Source organism: Schistocerca americana, chromosome X (assembly GCF_021461395.2).
Source record: "Schistocerca americana isolate TAMUIC-IGC-003095 chromosome X, iqSchAmer2.1, whole genome shotgun sequence".
Taxonomy (NCBI): Eukaryota; Metazoa; Arthropoda; class Insecta; order Orthoptera; family Acrididae; genus Schistocerca; species Schistocerca americana.
In genome coordinates, this window is record NC_060130.1 from 803,462,406 (window position 1) to 803,482,891 (window position 20,486).

General features: G+C 41.3%; 1 protein-coding gene across 1 annotated transcript in view; it reads left to right on the top strand.

The window, feature by feature from the left end:
• LOC124556330 (serine proteinase stubble) overlaps positions 1-20,486 on the top strand; it is a 175,394-nt gene that overhangs the window by 62,791 nt on the left and 92,117 nt on the right. The window contains exon 3 of the mRNA XM_047130300.1: positions 586-768. Within this exon, the coding sequence (XP_046986256.1) occupies positions 586-768 (183 nt within the window). The remainder of the gene's footprint in view (positions 1-585; positions 769-20,486) is intronic.

The following is a 20,486-nucleotide window of genomic DNA, read 5'->3' on the forward strand; positions in this document are numbered from 1 at the left end:
TACTGAAGTCTGTGGTGGGTCGTAACCATGTATTCGCAATTACCCCGAAAAGGCTCGTTTGTGTACGCATGTATACTGGAACGTTTTTGTTTCTATTCTCGTATATTTTCACCCGTGTCAGTTTTCGATATGAATTATGGCGCACACGTACAGTTCTCTACAATCTGCGACAATCGCAAAAGGTAGTCAAGCTGCGTGTTTTTGCGTAATTATACTTGGATATATTGGCGAACGAATTTTTTATTATTTTTATTATTACTTTATTACGAGAGGATTTGATTCCGTTTCATGGTGCGCTTGACATGAAGCTGAGAAACAAGATGTGTTTTCGTAAACGCGTATACCACATTCACTGTCTTTTCCTCCAGATTTATTTCTCTAGAGTGAAGAACAGAGTATCATCGTCAGTCACACGAACTGCTATGATCGTGAGAGCGACAGATGGCTGTCAAGCAGGCACAATCTTGAACGCTGAGAGGCCGATTCCACCGGCTCACAGATCCAGCGGGCTGTAGGGAGGTTATCAGGTGATGAACTCTGGCAGGGAGCGCGGTGTTATGAGTGTTGTGGTGTGTTGTGTTGCAGTGATCCCGCAGACGTGCTGGTACCGCAACACCAAGTTCGACTGCGGCCTGAGCATCTCGTGCGTGTTGGCGGGCGGCAAGCCCCTAGACCTGTGCAGCGGGGGCCTCATCTGGAGCTGCTGCGTCTCGCACGACAAAATCACCCCCAAGCCCGACCACAGCGCAGCCGTGCTGCACAACGTCAGTAAGTGTCCGATAATGTACTACAAACAGTAAGTCTCACATTCTCACATCCATGCTCACTTGCCCCCCCCCCCTCTCTCTCTCTCTCTCTCTCTCTCTATCTCTCTCTCTCTCTCACACACACACACACACACACACACACACACACACACACACACACACATATATATATATATATATGTATATATATATATATATATATATATATATATATATATATGTGAGTGGATATAATCGAACAATTAAGAAATGGTCATCTTAACAGTAAGAACACACACACACACACACATATATATATATATATATATATATATATATATATATATATATATATATATATATATATATATGACCACGTATTAATTGTTCGATTGTATCCACACACACATACATATATATATATATATATATATATATATATATATATATATATATATGTGTGTGTATGTGTGTGTGTGTGGATATAATCGAACAATTAAGAAGTGGTCATCTTAACAGTAAGAATAGACGTGACAGAAATGATTAACGCCTAAGCCACCAGTTTACAGCCTTTCAGTATTCGCGGCCTAGCTTTCAATCGTAATTTTTAACCCCTCCCATTCCTCATACATCTACATCTACATGATCACTCTGCTATTCACAATAAAGTGCCTGGCAGAGGGTTCAATGAACCACCTTCAAGCTGTCTCTCTACCGTTCCACCCTCGAACGGCGTGCGGGAAAAACGAGCACTTACACTTTCTGTGCGAGCCCTGATTTCTCTTCTTTTATCGTGATGATCATTTCTCCCTATCTAGGCGGGTGCCAACAGAATGTTTTTGCAATCGGTGGAGAAAACTGGTGATTGAAATTTCATGAGAAGATCCTGTAGCAACGAAAAACGCCTTTGCTTTAATGATTGCCACTCCAATTCACGCATCATGTCTGTGGCACTATCTCCCCTATTTCGCGATAATACAGAACGAGCTGCCCTTCTTTGTACTTTTTCGATGTCATCCGTCAGTTCCACCCGATGCGGATCCCACACCGCACAGCAATACTGCAGAATAGGGCGGACAAGTGTAGTGTAAGCAGTCTCTTTAGTAGATCTGTTACACGTTCTAAGCGTTCTGCCAATGAATCGCAGTCTTTTGTTTGCTTTACCCATAACATTATCTTTGTGATCGTTCCAGTTTAGGTTATCTGTGATTGGATCCCTAAGTATTTAGTTGAATTTACAGCCTACCGATTTGTGTGACTTATTGCGTAATCGAAATTTAGCGGATTTCTTTTAGTACTCATGTGAATAACTTCAAATTTTTCTTTACTCAGGGTCAACTGCTACATTTCGCATCATACAGTTATCTCATCTAAATCATTTTCCAATTCGTTTTGGTCATCTGATGACTTTTCAAGACGGTAAATGACAGCATCATCTGCAAACAATCTAAGACGGCTACTCAGATTGTCTCCTATGTCGTTAATATAGGTCAAGAAGAATAGAGGGCCTATAACACTACCTTGGGGAACGCCGGATATTAATTCTGTTTCACTCGATGACTTTCCGTCTATTACTACGAACTGTGGCCTTTCTGACAGGAAATCACGAATCCAGTCGCACAACTGAGGCGATACTCCGTAGGCACGCAGTTTGGTTAGAAGACGCTTGTGAGGAACGGTGTCGAAATCCTTCTGGAAATTTAAAGATTTGGAATCAATTTGACAGTCCCTGTCGATAGCACTCATTACTTCGTGAGTATAAAGAGATAGTTGTGTTTTACAAGGTCGACATTTTCTGAATCCGTGCCGAATATGTGTTAATAAATCGTTTTCTTGGAGGTACTTCATAATGTTCGAACACAGTATATGTTCCAAAACCCTACTGCAAAACGACGTTAGTGATATGCGTCTGTAATTCAGGGGGTTACTCCAGCGCGCTTCGTTACAGGATCATTTAGTAATCGCGAAAGCGTTACGGAGATGATAGATAAACTCCAGTGGAAGACTCTGCAGGAGAGACGCTCAGTTGATCGGTACGGGCTTTTGTTGAAGTTTCGAGAACATACCTTCACCGAGGAGTCAAGCAGTATATTGCTCCCTCCTACGTATATCTCGCGAAGAGACCGTGAGGATAAAATCAGAGAGATTAGAGCCCACACAGAGGCATACCGACAATCCTCCTTTCCACGAACAATACGAGACTGGAACAGAAGGGAGAACCGATAGAGGTACTCAAGGTACCCTCCGCCACATACTGTCAGGTGGCTTGCGGAGTATGGATGTAGATGTAGATGTACTTCCCTTTTTGGGTATACGGTAACTATAATATATATCTCGGTAACGCTAAAAAATTACAAACATTAAAAATACCAAGAATAAGAAAGTTTATTCCTATTTCGCAACACCGATGCGCTACATTGACTAAACGAGAATCGATGGACCTCTATTGGTCTCTGTCTTACAGGAAGCGCGGGAAAGTTGTAGTTTGTAAGTGGAGTGCGGGGAGCAGAGGGAAAGCAGCTCGGCTAATGCGGGTTGCGAGGATGTGAGGGGCAGGGGGATGTTTTCTTGTTTGTCTACCAGTGCTGACAAGTCAGGGGAGTGCTCACCTCGTACCTGCAATGGCGGAAGTTCCACACACAAGTAACATGACTTCGTATCCACAATAAAGAGAGAATAAGCTTCAAATGTGGCACTTACTTGTAGCTCTTTATACAGAGCAATTAGCAGACAGAATGTCCAGGTGACAGAAAACTTCGACGCGATCCTGACCTCTCTTTGTCACTTCTGCTTTTGGAGAACCACAGATCTCGTGTATATTTTGGTTGCCTGTACTGTGTACGAAGGGCAGAGCTTATTCCTCGAGGCCGAACCAATTCTCGCGAAATTGATTATGACAAAGAACGCAACTGTGAAAAATACTTTTATTCTTATAGGGACTGAGAATTATCGTTAAAATATATAGCTGTATTTACATGCTACCTGCTTTCACAGCATTACAACACACATTCATAAGAACTACTTCGGACGAAATGTCAATGTTTCAATTAATTCAAGTCAAAACTAACCTCTTCTACCCAGAAGTGGACTTAAATTGAAAACGCCGTGTAGTACTGATACAGTTCCATTTGTAAGTGCATTATATCACTGTAAATATTAATTTTAATTTTTTATTGTGTCAGAAAGTTTTGCTTTGTTTTCCGCTCAGTAAATTAATCGGTTTTTGGATTAACATTTTTTGTAATTTGCAGTGAGCTATCGCCCCCCTTTTAGTGTTATCACGCCCCGCTAGCGGGGCCTCCCCATGGGTTGAGAATCGTTGGCCTAGGACATTCCGTAAATATGAAAACTATTTCCTGATTACTAACTTTATTTACTTCAGTCATAAACATGGCGGACCGGTGCAACTGATGTGTCTTCTTTAATTTCTTAAGACTGAGTTTAGAATTTATGAATGAAAAATTTATGTTGGTTGTCAATGCATTATTCTGGTATTGAATTAGATTAAAACAATAAATTTAAAAAAATTGACATTTTATCTGAATGTTAGAACCTGTTCAAAGTGATAACTATTTACATTAGAAAATAACTGAAATTTGTGCACTACTCAGAAAACTCAATATTAAGGAAGCATAAATTATGAATACTATGTCACTGGTATGTGAAAGTATAGATCGCTGCCAAATGTAACAGCAGTACTACATTGAAAAAAGAGTATTGCTGTATTGTTGTGATGAAATGAACGATCACTTACTTACTTACTCAACAGTGTAGGGTGTTGTTGTTATGGTCTTCATTCTGCAGACAGGTTTGATGCAGTGCTCCATGCTACTCTATCCTGTGCAAACTTCTTCATCTCCAAGTAACTACTATAGCCTACATCCTTCTAAATCTGCATACTGTATTCATCTATTGGTCTCCCTCTACGATTTTTATCCCCCGCACTTCCCTCCAGTACTCAACTGGTGATCCCTTGATGTCTCGGAATGTGTCCTACAAACGATCCCTTCTTCTAATCAGGTTGTGCGCCGGCCGCTGTGGCAGAGCGGTTCTAGGCGCTTCAGTCTGGGACTGCGCGACCGCTACGGTCCCAGGCTCGAATCCTGCCTCGGGCATGGATGTGTGTGGTGTCCTTAAGTTAGTTAGGTTTAAGTAGTTTTAAGTCCCATAGTGCTCAGAGCCATTTGAACAATTTTTTTTCTAATCAGGTTGTGACACAAATTTTTTCCTTCTCAGTTCTATTCAGTAACTCCTCATTAGTTAGGTGACCTACGCACCTGACCTTCAGAATTCTTCTGTAGCACCACATTTGAAAAGCTTCTATTCTCCTATTGTCTAAACTGTTTATCGTCCATGTTTCACTTCGATACATAGCTACACTCCATACGAATATTTTCAGAAAAGACTTCCTGTTACTTAAATCTATACTCGATGTTAACAAATTTCTCTTCTTCAGAAACGTTCTACTTGTTATTGGCAGTCAACATTTTATACCCTGCCTACTTTTATTTTGTTTTTGTAAATTTTTATCTTATATCCTCCTTTCAAGACACTATCCATTCCGTTCAACGGCTCTCCTACGTCCTTTAGTGTCTCTGACAGAATTAGAATGTCATTGGCATACCTCAAAGTTTTTATTTCTTCTTCCTGGACCTTAATTCCTACTCGAAATTTCTCTTTTGTTTCGTTTACTGCTTGCTCAGCGTACAAATTGAATAATATCGGGGACAAACTACAACCTTGTCTCACTCCCTTCTCAACCACTGCTTCCCTTTCACGCCCCACTACCGTCTGGTTTCTGTACAAATTGTAAATAGCCTTTCGGTCATGTGTTTTACCATTCATACTCTCAGGATTCCAAAGAGGATATCCAAATCAACATTGTCAAAAGCTTTCCTAGGTCTACAAATGCTACAAACCTAGGTTTGCCTTTCCTTGACCTACCTTCTATGAGAAGTCGTAGGGTCAGTATTGCCTCACGTGTTCGTATATTTCTCCGGAATCCAAACTGATCTTCCCCAGGTCGGCTTCTACCAGTTTTTCCATTCTTCTGTAAAGAATTCGTGTTTTTATTTTGCAGCCACGACTGATTGTTCGGTAATACACCTGTCAGCACCTGCTTTCTTTGGAATTTGAATTATTATATTCTTCTGGAAATAGTTCTAAAGGAGTGTTGCCTAATCCCACTGCCTTGTTTCGACTTAAGTCGAAGGTAGAGTATATTATCGCATTATAACGACTTATAAACAAATTATATTTCAAAATTACTGAAAACGTATAGAAATTACCTTTATTTCTCGGAGATACCTGTATGCTGACACTGCTTTAAACAGCTTTTCATAAACAGATGCTACGGCCTACTGGGAACGTGCAGAAGCTAATACAAGTGATGTACTGAAAGCAAACGGTTTAACGTATATGCTGCAACTACGCACAGCGAGTTTGGTTTATTCCCTGAGCTAGAAAAAATAAAATTTGAATGTGGCATATATGATACATAGACTATATGATGTGACTAATGAGGTAGTAGTGGACAGAACTGAGGAGAAAAGAAATTTGTGGCATAAATTGACTAAAAGAAGGGATCGGTTAAGAGGACACATTCTGAGATCTCAAGGAACCATCAGTTTAATGCTGGAGCAAAGTTTGTGGGATAGCAGTAGTAGAGGGACCCAAAGAGACGAATACAGAAAGCAGGTTCAAGTGGATGTAGGCTGCAGTAGTTACTCGAGGACGAAGAGGTATGCACAGGATTGAGTAGCAAATCAGTCTTCGAACTGAAGATCACAACAACAACAACAACAGTTGAATGAGGAGGATAACTGGTCTAGTATAATGAACAACGGGAAAAAAATCAAAAAATCTACATAAGAACAAAGTTGGTAGTACGCACATCATGTAGCTGATGTCCAGTTTCAGTCCATATACTGTATTAACCAACATCACAGCAGCGATCAACGCAGTGACTATGGATAGCTTTTGTTTTCAGAGTTTTATTATCTACTATACAGTTTGTGTAGAGCTTGCTATTACATCAAAGGAGAAAGAAAAATATTGCGACACTCGAACAGGAGGTAAGCTGATTCGACTCCTGGTGCGGAGTGAAATGTTCACTACGTACCAGTATTTGGACGTGAGGGTATATGGCACTGTTGATGGTGATGCATATGTCAGTTGGGGACGTCAAACTCGGCGTCTCCCTTGTTGCTCTTCGCGAGTAGCAGGCTATGTGCCGGCATCGAAGTTCACTCTTTATCTTCATTAATCATCACCATGCAATACGAACATAACACTACACTAGACCAGTGTCCATTGCACTCAATTACAGTCCACAAACACATGCACGACACAATTCTCACACATCGGCAAGGGACGGGCCTTCTGTGCGGGAGAAACCACCAGTGGCGGTCCCCAACCAACTATGCCGTACGACATTTAATTTTATTTGGATGGCTGTCAAGAAACTGAGGGGTAGCAAAGAAATTCAACGAGCTGAACCATTCAGGAAATGTGATGGCATCTTAAGAGAAAAAAATCCTGCAATGCTCTGATTATTTCTGATGCTGTCAATCATCTCACGAGGAGGTTCTGGATCTCATTTACACGTGCTGTATAGCATCACAACGCTCTGACGTAGAAGATCGCGTCGTCGGTAAAACGTACATATTTAAAACCGTCATCATCTACCTCAATACGTGATACATTTAGATGGTTCAATTATTCAATCACGCGGACTCATCGAGCAATCAGACCTGAATAATTAGAACCTTGTACGCGCGAAATAATAAACGTTTCCGTAAGATATGATGTACACTACTTTCTGGATCTGTAATTCATGTGGGATCCTACTAAGTGATTTATAGAAACTTCTCACTGCTTTCTTGATTTCGGTCAAGGGTAAAACATCAGCCAATTTTCCTTAAGTCACCAACAGATTCTAAAGTTTAATTTGTCGCACAACGACATAATGATCTTGATTTCACGCTGCAGCTATCATACGTTTCTTACAATTTCTGTTGTAAAAATACTGTTAATCGTGTCATGTAATGTCAGAGGACGCACTTGTTTGTTCTGCTTCGTGAACACGCAAGATTTCCTAAAAACTGGAACTACCGCACTACAGCCACGCTCAGGAATCTTGGGAGGATACTCAGTTAGTTTCTAAATTATCAGACCAGTTTCATACCTTCGTCTTAAATTCAGCAGGTATAGCGATGATGAACTCACAAACAATGTATTCAATTGCACTCTCATTAACCTTAAAAGATGCCCGTTGTTCCTTTAATTACATTTAACCTTAATTCTGAACTTAAGTACTATTCCAAACTCGGAATAAACTTTTCGCCGTATCTAATGGACTTGGCGGAGCAATTGTGTTTCCTATCAAGAGCAGACAGTGCCTCTCTGTTGGTTAATTCCACCGAGTCCAATGTCGCCTGACGTCGATAACAGATTAGAATGAAATTTGGCCCTCTGGTTTACCTGAAACGCATAACAGAATCTGACTAAACGACTTCAGTGCGACTGATCAGGTAATGAATTTCACTGATAATTTAAAAAGGCATTTCTCAAGCAATCAGCTATTCTCATCAATCACAGGAGGTGGAAAGGAGTCGTGGGAACCACGTAGATGAAGAGAGTAGCGAATCATACTCCATGAAAGAGAACAGTTATTAACATGAGGCATACTCTTCTCAACTTTAGCAATCATTTAACAAGCAAACATCCCCTTTATACAGTGATTCCTTACGTCGGTTGAGTTTGGGTGGATTTCTTAACACATTCTATAGACATTATTCTGTCAGAAAAGGATTGTACCATCGGAAGTATGGAACATGGTTGCTGTTGCAAATCCATTAAAAAGCCAAGCACTCATTACAGGAGTGGAAGGGAAACACTAGAAGATAAATTCACCAATAATTTCTACGAATTGTGGGCCGTTGTCGTCAAGCCTGGCTTATTACCACTCATTCTGCTCAATAAAATCTGTAGAGCACAATGGAGAATTCCTAATGGGACTGGTAAATGAGTAACAAGCCCCTCTTCCAAAAATTAAATTGAAAACCAATAAAATTTACACATGCGGAAATTAGCTGTACAACTTCCTTGATAACTGAATTTAGTCACCGCACTGATTACCTTTAGTACGAATCGAAATAACTAACCAAATTTCGAATCAAAATTTTATATCCAGTGTGCTCGAGAGCAGCTAGTGCTACTCACCACACCGACAGACCGTGACTTACTGTTATTGAAAACTTTCTAAAACATCCCAGACTCTGTGTTCTGGTGCAACCTCCGTGAGTGGGGTGGTAGCCAGACTATCGTCATGAAGAACGATCCCAGGGCGCCAAATCCTTCGCCCAAACTGGTGGATGCTAAAAATGCCTTCATCCGTTACTTAGCCTCTCACCAGGATACCGAACAAAAATTCGAACAACAATTTGGTGGAGAATTCCACAGTACACGCACCTGTCTGACTGGCCAACCACAAGATGAACTTTTAAAAGGAGTGGGACAAACTGTTGTCTCTGGTAGCGTAATGCCACAAATTAGCTTTGAAAGCTAAAAATTCAGTGGACGTTCCCACATCTCTACAACTAGAACCAAAACGCTAGCCTGATTCCATGATCGTAAATGCACTCCCTATTAACCATACGTTCATACATCACAGAGCTAGCCGTGGTTAGGTACGGGAAAAGGGTAACATAGGATGCTGCTGCAATATAAAAGAAAATAAAAATCATTAAAGTTGATTCTCCAAGGAATTCTTCTACCAGGCATGGTTATATGATAGGCAAACAGCAGAAAAGCAATTTGCTGGACTAAGTGAAGCCAAATTAATGATTACAAATAATGCTTTCATGACTCCAATGCCGGGAGAAAAAATCGCCCTGGACCTGTTATTATTATATGATATCGGAGTCTAGCGACTTTTTTCTTTTGTTACTCGCCCTGACACAGTAATGAGGAACCAAGTGTGAACCTTAACCCTAGTGGTCACCTCAACTTTTAATTATTATTTTAACAGCACAAATACTCAAACACAAAGAATGTCTTCAGAATCAGAATGATTAACGTATGTACACATCGTAAATATTCTTGTACTCACTCGGGATACACACGATTTACAAGCAGAATATAACACTACTAAGTACATAATTTTATAAAATGAACATCCTCACATAAGCTGATTTGCTTGTTATGTCAGTTCAAACAGAGATTCATGCTTCCCACCAACGAAAATGTATCTTGATGTGCAAGATCAAACGGAAATAACCTGATTATGTACAAAGGCTGGACACTATATCGTGCATCACTTTCGTGTATGTCTACGTGCACTAGCATGTGTCACTGGAAATTACAATGTAAATACATGTCACATTAACAGGCATGGTAAAATATGCTTCGGTCTCAATATAACATAGAAGACAAATGAGCAAAAGTCGATAGTTACAAAAAAAAATTAACGAACTTTATCTAAGTATATATGTCTAACATGGTACTAATTATGATCAATTGTAGAATGTATTCAAGAGATTACACAATGACACTAAATATCGATGTGTGTGCATAGTGTCTGTACACTTTATAATGTATCACTGTGCAAAAAAATCTGTTGACATGGTGAAAAGTGCTCCTCTAACGATGAATGGTGTCGCAAAGGTCAAATTATGGGACTTAATCGAAAAAGAGTAATAAATGTATGTGCAGAAACACATAGTCCTCATTTGGACGAAATTATAGAAAAAGCACAAGAAAACAGATAATTTCATAAATCATTTAAGTTAAATGATTTAACCTAGAAAGATAAACATTACAAAATCAATACGATCCCCACAGTCGTCTGACGTATAATGTAGTTTATGGACCTAGTGTCTTTACATTACAATACGTTTCACAAGCGTATCGCAGAACTGAAGAGGGAAGGGATTTCGAAAAATTTCATCAGGTATGACGACTCTTCTTATAGTGAAAACTGGGAATGTTTTCATGCAGAGATTGAGAAATGAAACGAAAATGCGTCCTTCGCACCGTCTGTCCCATTAGTCCCACAGAAAGTAACTCCCATGCTACACGAGATAGAAGACATTCTTTCATCAACGACACCTCACTGTCTTTCAGTTGGTTCTATGCTTACTTGGCATTTTTTTCATTAATGGCTGATCATAAAAGATTTATGTCTTGCAATCTACAGTGGACAATCCCTTATCTTCAATTAGAAGAGTCGTCCTTGGAGGCTCCACACTGTCACCATTAGCTAAAATCGTGCCCATGACTTCCACGTACATAAGTTCATGAACTGACAAGCACTTCTCCCCTAGACAGGCAGCCGAAAACAATCGTTAGCATTCTTGATTTGATAAAATTTCTCTTTCGTTTTTTAATGAACTAAGTTCATAGCATTAGAAACTGATGGTAAAGACAGTCAATTAGTGCTCTTACTACACACACCATTGAGCATCCTAAAAATGGAGATACAGTTGCATACTATCATAAACCACAGAAGACTCTTGTTTACATCACGGTCATCAATCCAGCACCATTGCATGCGGCCAGTTAGTAAAGGGTTGTCTCGTCACGTTGTCTTCATCATCATCATCATCATCATCTCATCCCCATCGACATGCAAGCCGCCGAAGTGGCGTCATCTCAAAGACTTGCACCAGGCGACCGGTCTACCCTACGGGAGGCCATAGCCGCAAGACATTTCATCACAACAAATCATTTGTAAACTAGTTCTCCTTGGCCTGACCACCGCTGTAGGCACGCCTGGACTCACAGTCGATGAGTAGGTCCGGACACTCGCCTGGTGCGTGGCGTCTTCAGTCGTCCCTCTGGGGAGAGCGTTCATTGTGTGGAGCGCCCGCAGTGGCTGGAACGGAGGCACCCGTCGGTTCTTCAGGTTGCAGGAACTGCCCTTCGCCAGCTGACATGTCACCGCCAAGGACTGTCTGGAATCAGCTGACTGCAGGTAGAACTGTCATTGTGATATTAAGAGCTACGAAAGTACCTCAGTTGAGGGATATGGGTACCCCAACTGGCGGTCGGCAGTGTGACGCCGGTATAGCTCTGTTCGTCCATACATAGCTAATGTAGCTCTGTGGTCAAACTCTACTGCTGCCTTCTCAGAGACTGACACCTGTCAATATACAAAAACGATACTTAGTCTACATACAAAACGAATTTTTACACAGAATATTGATGCAAGTGTACAATGCATACCAAACAATCTACAAAGTTTATTACAAGCTATAACTGAGAGCCCTCTCTTCTCCCTCTCTCTTAGTGTTATACATTTATAAGGCACAGTCCAGTTTAACTATACACAAACGTTACGTTCCCAAGTGATATTCCTAAGAGCTATTTTCACATAAGGCAAACACTTCAACACCCACGGTGGTGAGGTCCCGTTCAGGAGAAAGAATAGGTTGTTATAGTTTAATAGATCAGTACCATGATCCCAGTAACATACAACCCGTCATAAAACTGAAACACAAATCGAGACCACAAAACTCTCTACTGACTCTACCATTGCATTGTACCTGACTTATGCTGACACAGGAGTGGCTCATTTTCTCCTGTACTTTTCACGCTAATCGACTTTCACAAACTACACTAACAACTGTATATTATAGTACACGGTCGTCACTACCATTCTTCTCTTCACCCTCTACCAGATGTACAAAATCAACAACTAGTAGATCTACCTGCTTACACATATGGTGACACATGATCCGCAAGTCATCCGAAAACAGTTCAAAGCTATTACTGCTTAACAGTCCGCCCCTGGTAGCTGAGTGGTCAGTGCGACGGAATGTCATACCTAACGGACCGGGTTCGATTCCCGGCTGGGTCGGAGATTTTCTCCGCTCAGGGACTGTGTGTTGTGTTGTCCTTATCATCGTCATTTCATCCCCATCGACACGCAAGTCGCCGAAGTGGCGTCAGCTCGAAAGAGTTGCAGCAGACGAACGGTCTACCCGACGGGAGGCCCTAGCCACACCGCATTTCCATTTACTGCTTAACAACACTAAATGGTACAACAAAGAAAAGTTGATAGGAAAAACGATGTATTCGTTATTGCGAACATTCTAATATTCCTCTATCAGCACTTAAACATCTTTTTCACCTAAGTAGACTCCACTATATGTATCAGTTTCCCGAATAGAGCAATCCCTCTCACCTCTGTCAACTGATCGTTTGTGCAAAAGGCATTCACATCAAGAACAAAATAATTGAGCATTCTTTTGTAGGATCGTTTGTGGGAAATAACACAGGTTATGGTTTTCCTGGAACAGTTGAGTTGCTAAGCGCCATCAGAGATGAACAACAATTCACCACGTTTTTTTTTTTTTTGTTTGACCTACAGATGAGGGATGTTGGATGGGTCCGACAGCCTAATGCACATCATGCTTGTGTTTCTTCTCCAGGCTGTATACATGAATTATGGCAAGTCTCTGCCTCTCAAATTTTATAAAGTCGTAAAATGTGATGAGGAATTAAGTTCCACGAAGTTTATAATACAAATCAGTATCGTGCATGTAGTATTCACCCATACCATGTGCATTTTTCTCAAAAATTTTCCTGCATCTCAGAGGAGACCATGCAGAGAAAGCATTGTCAGAATTTTTCACATTAATAATGGCTCTATTATTAGCTATATCTCTTGGAAGGTGAAATCTCCATGTAATGGACCATTAACATAGCTGCAAATATACAACCACGGAACACTGTTCAGTACTTTCTCTGGTTCTCGTTCTCCAAACTCAGAGAACTGTGTCTGTATCTTCTGTTTTATAGATTTTTCACGCCATTCATCAGGCAGAGTGCCTCATGATATCTCACGAATCTGCCCTGGGCACTGTAAGTAAAGACACCATTCTTCATGACAGTAAAGTTGCAATATAATATAGCATTGCGCTGTATGTCAGATTATCGTGGATCGTTAAGGATCTCCTAAATTACCCATTCCCAAACACGTCGACACTCATTGAGAAACAGGACTGTGTCTTGATTCTCAGTAGAATTCTCAATACAGGCAGTGAAATTTTCACTCTGCAGCGGATTGTGCATACGAAACTTCATGGTAGATTAAATCTAAGTGCCCGACCGAGACTCGAACTCAGGATCGTTGATTTCATGGGCAAGTGCACTACCAGTGAGCTAACCAAGCGCGACTCTCGACCTCTCCTCACAGTGTCAGTTCTGTCAGTACCTCGTCTTCTACCTCCCAAACTTCACAGAAGCTTTCCTGCGAACTTTGCAGAACTTGCATTCGGGCAGCATCACCAGGCTGTGGGTAAGCTTTGTCTCCGCAATAACCTCTGTTGAAAGAGTGTTAGTTCTCCACGGAGGTTGCTATGGGCCAGGTACACACTGTGCCGCCTGAAATGGCCCGGGTATGGGCTCTAGCAATTGTGATAAGCTGCTGGGTAATAGTTCTGAAGCCGAAGATGGTCTATGGGCTCATCTGACCACGATAGCCAGCGTGCGGGCTCTGGTGTCCATGATGAGCCGCTGGGCTCTGATTCTAGAGCCCACAATAGCAATTCATCATCTGATATCCCTGAAAAAAAAACAGACAAGCATTGTGTAAGTGCAATTTCTTTTGAAGTAGCAACAACAGCAAAAACACGTGTATAGAATATAGACTGATACTTACGGAAACTTTGTGGATTGTTGATGTTGACTCCACAACCTCCACCCGCCTCCCTGCTGGAATGGGGTGTGGCAGGTCCTTCTTTAACAACTATAAAAATCCACTGTGTAAGCATATGTTTTTTATTTTGATTTAAAAATATGTACAGAATGAGGAAGTCAGAATGAATGCTTACTCACTAAAGTTATCATTGTCCATTAGGGGCAATGAAAAGTTTGTAAATTCCCCCATACTCTTATAATAGAGGTATTCTTCTGTAACATACAGAAATAATTCTCAGATCATGAATACATACACGTACAGACACAAGATCCAAACTGTATCAGTACTAACACAGAACACCGCCTGCCTCTGTGGCCACTGTCTGCTCCAGTAAAAATATCACAGGTGCCTCACCTGGCAGCTGCCTCCTCAGAAGTGGAAGGAATTGATAGTCATCATCATCGTCTGTACAGTATAGGAAGAATCTTCAAATCATAAATCCACGTAAAATCCATAACATTTCGGATAATGAATATGAAAAATTTTGTTTATTACTTACACAAAATGCGGTTCACAACCGCCTCCACAGCAGCTGTGAGGGCATCCACCATATTCATCTGCAATATAAAATCCTTCACACACACACACACACACACACACACACACACACACACACGCAGACACAACGCTCACACACACACACATACACACACACAGGTTGAAAATATTTCGGCACCTACATGAAGTGTGGTTCACAGCCTTCACATCTGTGGCTGCAGTTGGAGGAGTGGTGAGAAATGCATGCCAACTTGGGCTGTAGCCGATAGCTATTTTTCTTCATCACGGGAACTGTTGATGTGTAACCCACCCCTTATATACAGTCAACTGCTGGGGGTTCGAGATGGAGGGGGGGGGGGGGGGGGGGAGAGATGGCGGCGTGAGCACTCATCAGTCACTTTGGAGCACATGCTGCACTGCTGGGAAATAGTTGCAGGATATAATACAAGACACTGTTGTTTATGAAAACAAAATTATTTATTTGTCATCTAACTTAATAACAGTTTTACCTTATCAACAGCACACATAAAGGTTGAATCATGATAACTATCATTGTTATCCAGAAGGTGGAGTGGAGAAAACCCATTCTCCTTCAAGTTCCTTAGTGTGGCTCATTTGCAAATATCGCATTTGTATTCTTTGTAGAATCCTTGAGTATCAATAACAATATTTGACCTTTGAGATATCGTCATAAAATGCTTTGGAGATGCTGCTTCATCTAAACATTTATTCAAGTTTTGGTACAATTTCTGCGACCAATGTATAATTTACCACATGGTCATGTAGTATTAACACGTATGCTTCGGCGTTTGATGTGATTTTTTCTGAAGAGTCAAATTCTATGGAATTATTGGTAGGACCCCATTTTACAAATTGATTTTGTTTCAAGCAGTTTATTATGGAAACGTCTGCTAGTTTCTTAAATTACCATGAACTGAGTATGTCAATGAATACTTCTTTCAGTTCATCACAGTAAGAAGAGCAAAACTCTTGCTTACATATTGGACAGCAAACTGCGGTTATTGCTCCAGTTCTGTTGGAAATTGTTGTATGGGAAGAACTCTGAATGAAGGCAAACTTTTGTACTAGCTGATTTACAATTGGTGAAATCGATTGAATCATGTCTTGGGTTCATGTTCCTGTCGGTTTGCAGTATGAATGTTATGAATTGAAGTGTTTCTAAATGAACTGTTGTTTTCCTTGTCCGTGTATGTCAGGAGGCACTGGTTAGTATGGGGTATATAAGCAGTTTCTATGATGGGAATTTAAGCATTCGCCATAGGTTAGTTAAAACTGAAGGATCTTTTATTCAAGTTTATCAATCACTACCTTATTGTCACCAGCTGCAGACATTTTTTGAATGCAAGCATTGCAGTCTGTTGCGTTTTGGACCAGACTGAGTTCTTGTTTTACATAGGTGAGAATATATTCCATCTCTTTGAAAGATACTGTTAGCAGCTTGAGTGATATACATGAACTAAAGCACTTGTGTTTGATTGTTGGTGTTGGTTTTTCTTTTACAGAAGCCATCATGCCTTTTCTAAGCCATTCAGGCCCAATTTTGGTGCAGAAACATATATTTTAAGGGTTGATGTGATCCAAAAATTTCTCGTGTGATTAACTTCCACACCATTCAGTTCGTATTTTATTTCCCGAAACAGAAATCCAGAGGCATTATCTGTAATATGTGATGTTGTTGTGGAAGTTTCATAAATGTCCACAGACGTATGTATTGAAATTTTGGTAGCATCGAGAATTGTTGACCACATGGCTGTTGGTGAAGTAGTAATGTAATTTTTCAGGTAAGTATAGGTCTCTAAATTAATCAGACTAGAAGATGCTATTTCAGGTTTTGATATATGCTACCCACTGAGTTAAAGGTGCCAACGGCCCTGCAGCAGTGGTAACTTGGTTCCCATCAGATCACCGAAGTTAAGTTGTAATGTTGTTGCATTAATTTGTTCTGAGAGCGGTGCTGATATTCAAGACCATAAAAGTGGGTTAAAAGCTGTGAGCTATCTGAGGAAGTTAACCTTGCATTACTGCGCAACTGTTTCACCAGGTATCCAGTCTAGCTTACCAAATTCCCAACCAGACTAACATTAATTATAATCTTTTAGTACTCATCTTACGATAACCGGTGATATATATATAAAAAGACAATTTAAATAAAAAGAAATAAATCAGTTTATATTTGGACATTTATTTTAAATTTGATCATTGTTCCGTTAAAATTTCAGCATATCAAACTTGATTCATAACTAAACTGGTGCCCTATTTAGGATTGTGAAATTGTGAGTTTGTAATCTTACAGAACGCATCAAATAGGAAGCCAAGATTGGGAGACTACATACAACACTGCATTCATAAAATAACACACGAAGAACGTTGAGACATACCCAAGAGGAAATTAACCACAACCAACCGATTCAATTTTCACCCAAAGAAGTTACGTTCGTAGCGCAATCCTGTCCGTCATGAAATTACCACAACTGGTATACCAAATTCATACTAACTCTCTGTGAAATCTTCCCGAGAAGAATAGCTGAGGGCTACTTTGATGCTTACACCACATGCTTCACGTGGTCAACTTGGTTTACACAAAGAGTGTAACTCCACAATAATTTTGATAATTAAAATAAATTACATCGAAACGCAATTTACAAAAGAAAAACCTCGAACTGGTTACTATCGTCTTACTATTAACCTGATGGGTCAAACAACTGTATAAGCACGTGGTACTGGTCTCACAAAGTACACCCCACGTGGGTTGAACATGAAGAAAAGTTGCTATATTGAAAAATATTGTCAAGACGAGACGTTATAATCTCACGCACATTCGTATTTAAGATTGATGATCTTAGTTAGAGTTACTGATCAACACATTGTTCCACTTTACTCACAATGTAGTGACAAAGCAACTACCGGAAGATATTCTGAACTTCACACTCGAATTACACTGTGTTGCAATTTAAGATAACATTAGATATTTTAGAACTAAACCTGAAATAAAGGTGATTGAATTTTCAGTTAGGCTGAACTTAAGAAATCCATTGTCCTACGGACTTAGCAGACACGCACTTAGCCGGAGATCTTAGCATTTCAGACGCTCGCTGCAGACAGACTGACCTGGGCCCCTACCGAGTGTGCTTAACAGATACGAACGGAAGTGACCAGAGAGGCAGCATCCAACACCAACATGACAAGGGACGGGCAGGACCATACTAAGAATAGAAACCTCTCTGCTTTTAGAAAGCATAGCTACCTGTTCCGACGTTGGTCCTACTGTTCTGTAGCAGACAGGCTTGTCTGCTACCATCAAGCATGCAACTAGAAATACATTTGCTCATTCATCCTCTCACACAGAAGGGAAGGGGGATGACAGTATCTTATCATATACAGTATATAAAAGAAAGTGGATGTAGGTTCCGTATGAGACTGTGTGACATGAATTACATATAAACTGTGTTTTAAAGTGTAGTAGTGTGACAGATCGTTCTTGTTTATGTGTAAAAGTAACACGTTCCACTGCTCAGTCTCCTCCCAGATAGTCAGAAACACCACAGTAAATTTAGAAGAGGAATTTATGCCGTAAATGACAACATATTTAAGAAATTAACATGAAAGGAATCCAACAGAGACCTTTCAAAGTGCTGTCAGGCTGGGCTAGCGTTTGGATGGGTGACCATCCAGTTTGTCAGGCGTTGTTGGCAAGTGGGGTGCACTCAGCCCTTGAGAGGCAAACTCAGGAGCTATTTGATCGAGTAGTAGCGGCTCCGGTTTCGTAAACTGACATACGGCTGAGACAAAGGTGTGCTGACCACATGCCCCTCCATAGCCGCATCCAGTGACGTCTGTGGGCTGAGGTCGACACAGCGGCCGGTCGGTAGCGTTGGGCCTCCATGGTTTGTTCGGGCGGTGTTTAGTTTAAGCTCCTTCCACAGCATCCAGATTTACAATTTCACATTATTTTAGTTTCTGTATATAGTGTTAGGCATTGTATTTTGCATAAATGTTCAACAGCTTCTTGAAATACAAAATTCGAGCAGATCGGTACTTGTAAGTGGTCTGTTGGTTAGTTTCCAATAACCACAGATTCCATCTTACGGTTGTGTCCTTTCCCTCATCAAGCCATTCTTAATCACTTTTGCATTTTTCACTGTTCAGATGATGGATGCTGTTCCTCCAGCTAATGGACCCAACAGCAGAAAGCCCTCCCAGCGCAAGAATTATGAATGGAACAGTTCCTCCCGATGTCTAAGGTGTTGGCACAACCTGTGGCGTTAACCAGTCCACTTTGTATTTTTTTCTGTTTTAGAGAATGTTTATCTCCCGACAATGCTACTTGAATGCTTATTTTTAAATCCTCTTTGGTGTTATGAGATCTCAGGCTTTCCCGGCGAATGTGCTGTATCCAAGGTTCTCGGGTGTCCAGTCGGATCCGTTCGTCGAAGTTCCACGATATTTCGGCGGATAACCGCTCCGCCATCATCAGGTGGTGCTGATGGAATGATCTGTCTGCGCTGTGTCCGTGGTATTTATGTCCGTGGGGTCCCGAGTCGTACCCCGGCGCGGGCAGCCGGCGGGGCGCTGCGTGGTGGGAGGGGTGGGGGAAGCTGCAGCCACGCCCGGTGGTAGGCGCAGTCCATCTCCGTCCGCTGTGGCGGAAGGATCTCGCGTCCGCTCGTGCCGTTGCTCTTTGATGGTGTTTAATAACGGTTTCCAGGCCTTGCTAACTTGAAACCCGGTGTCCCTGTTGATGAGGTTATCTGTTACTCGAATTTCTATGGCCTCCTTGTAGATACTGTCCCAGTAGGCACTTGTGGCAGTCAGGATTTTTGTCTCTTCGATTTTCGCTGTGTGTCCGGTTTCAATGCAGTGTTCTGCTAGGGCCGAATGGCTGGGTTGGCGTAAGCGAGTGTGACGTTCGTGTTCTTTGCATCGGTCCTCGACCGTGCGAACTGTTTGGCCGATATAGGATTTGCCACAGCCGCACCGGATTTTGTATACGCCCGCTTTCTTCAGCCCTACGTCATCTTTTGCCGTTCCTAGTAGGTCACGAATCTTTGCTGGTGGCCGGAAGACTGTGTCAATCTTGTGTCGCCTTAACATTCTCCCTATTTTTGACAACACGTTGCCAGCAAACGGCAGAAAGGCCAGAGCTTGCTTTTCTTCTTCGGGTTGTTCTTCATCTCGGTTCTTGCTGCACTTCTGTTGTCGGAAGGCCCTTTGGATTTGGCGGTTGCCATACCCATTCTTGCGGAACACGGTCTCCAGGTGTTTGAACTACGTTGTCAAGTTCTGTTCATCAGAGGTCGAGTGTGCTCTATGTACCAAGGTGTTGAGCATTCGATTAAGCTTACTGTGACCCAGTGAGCCATCAAACCTACGTTCCACTAGGACATCAAGAAAGGGTAGTTTTCCATCTTTCTCAGTCTCCATCGTGAACTGAATGTTACTATGGACCGAATTTAGATGTTGCAGAAATATCTGTAGCTGTTCCTGTCCATGTGGCCAGATGATGAACGTGTCGTCCA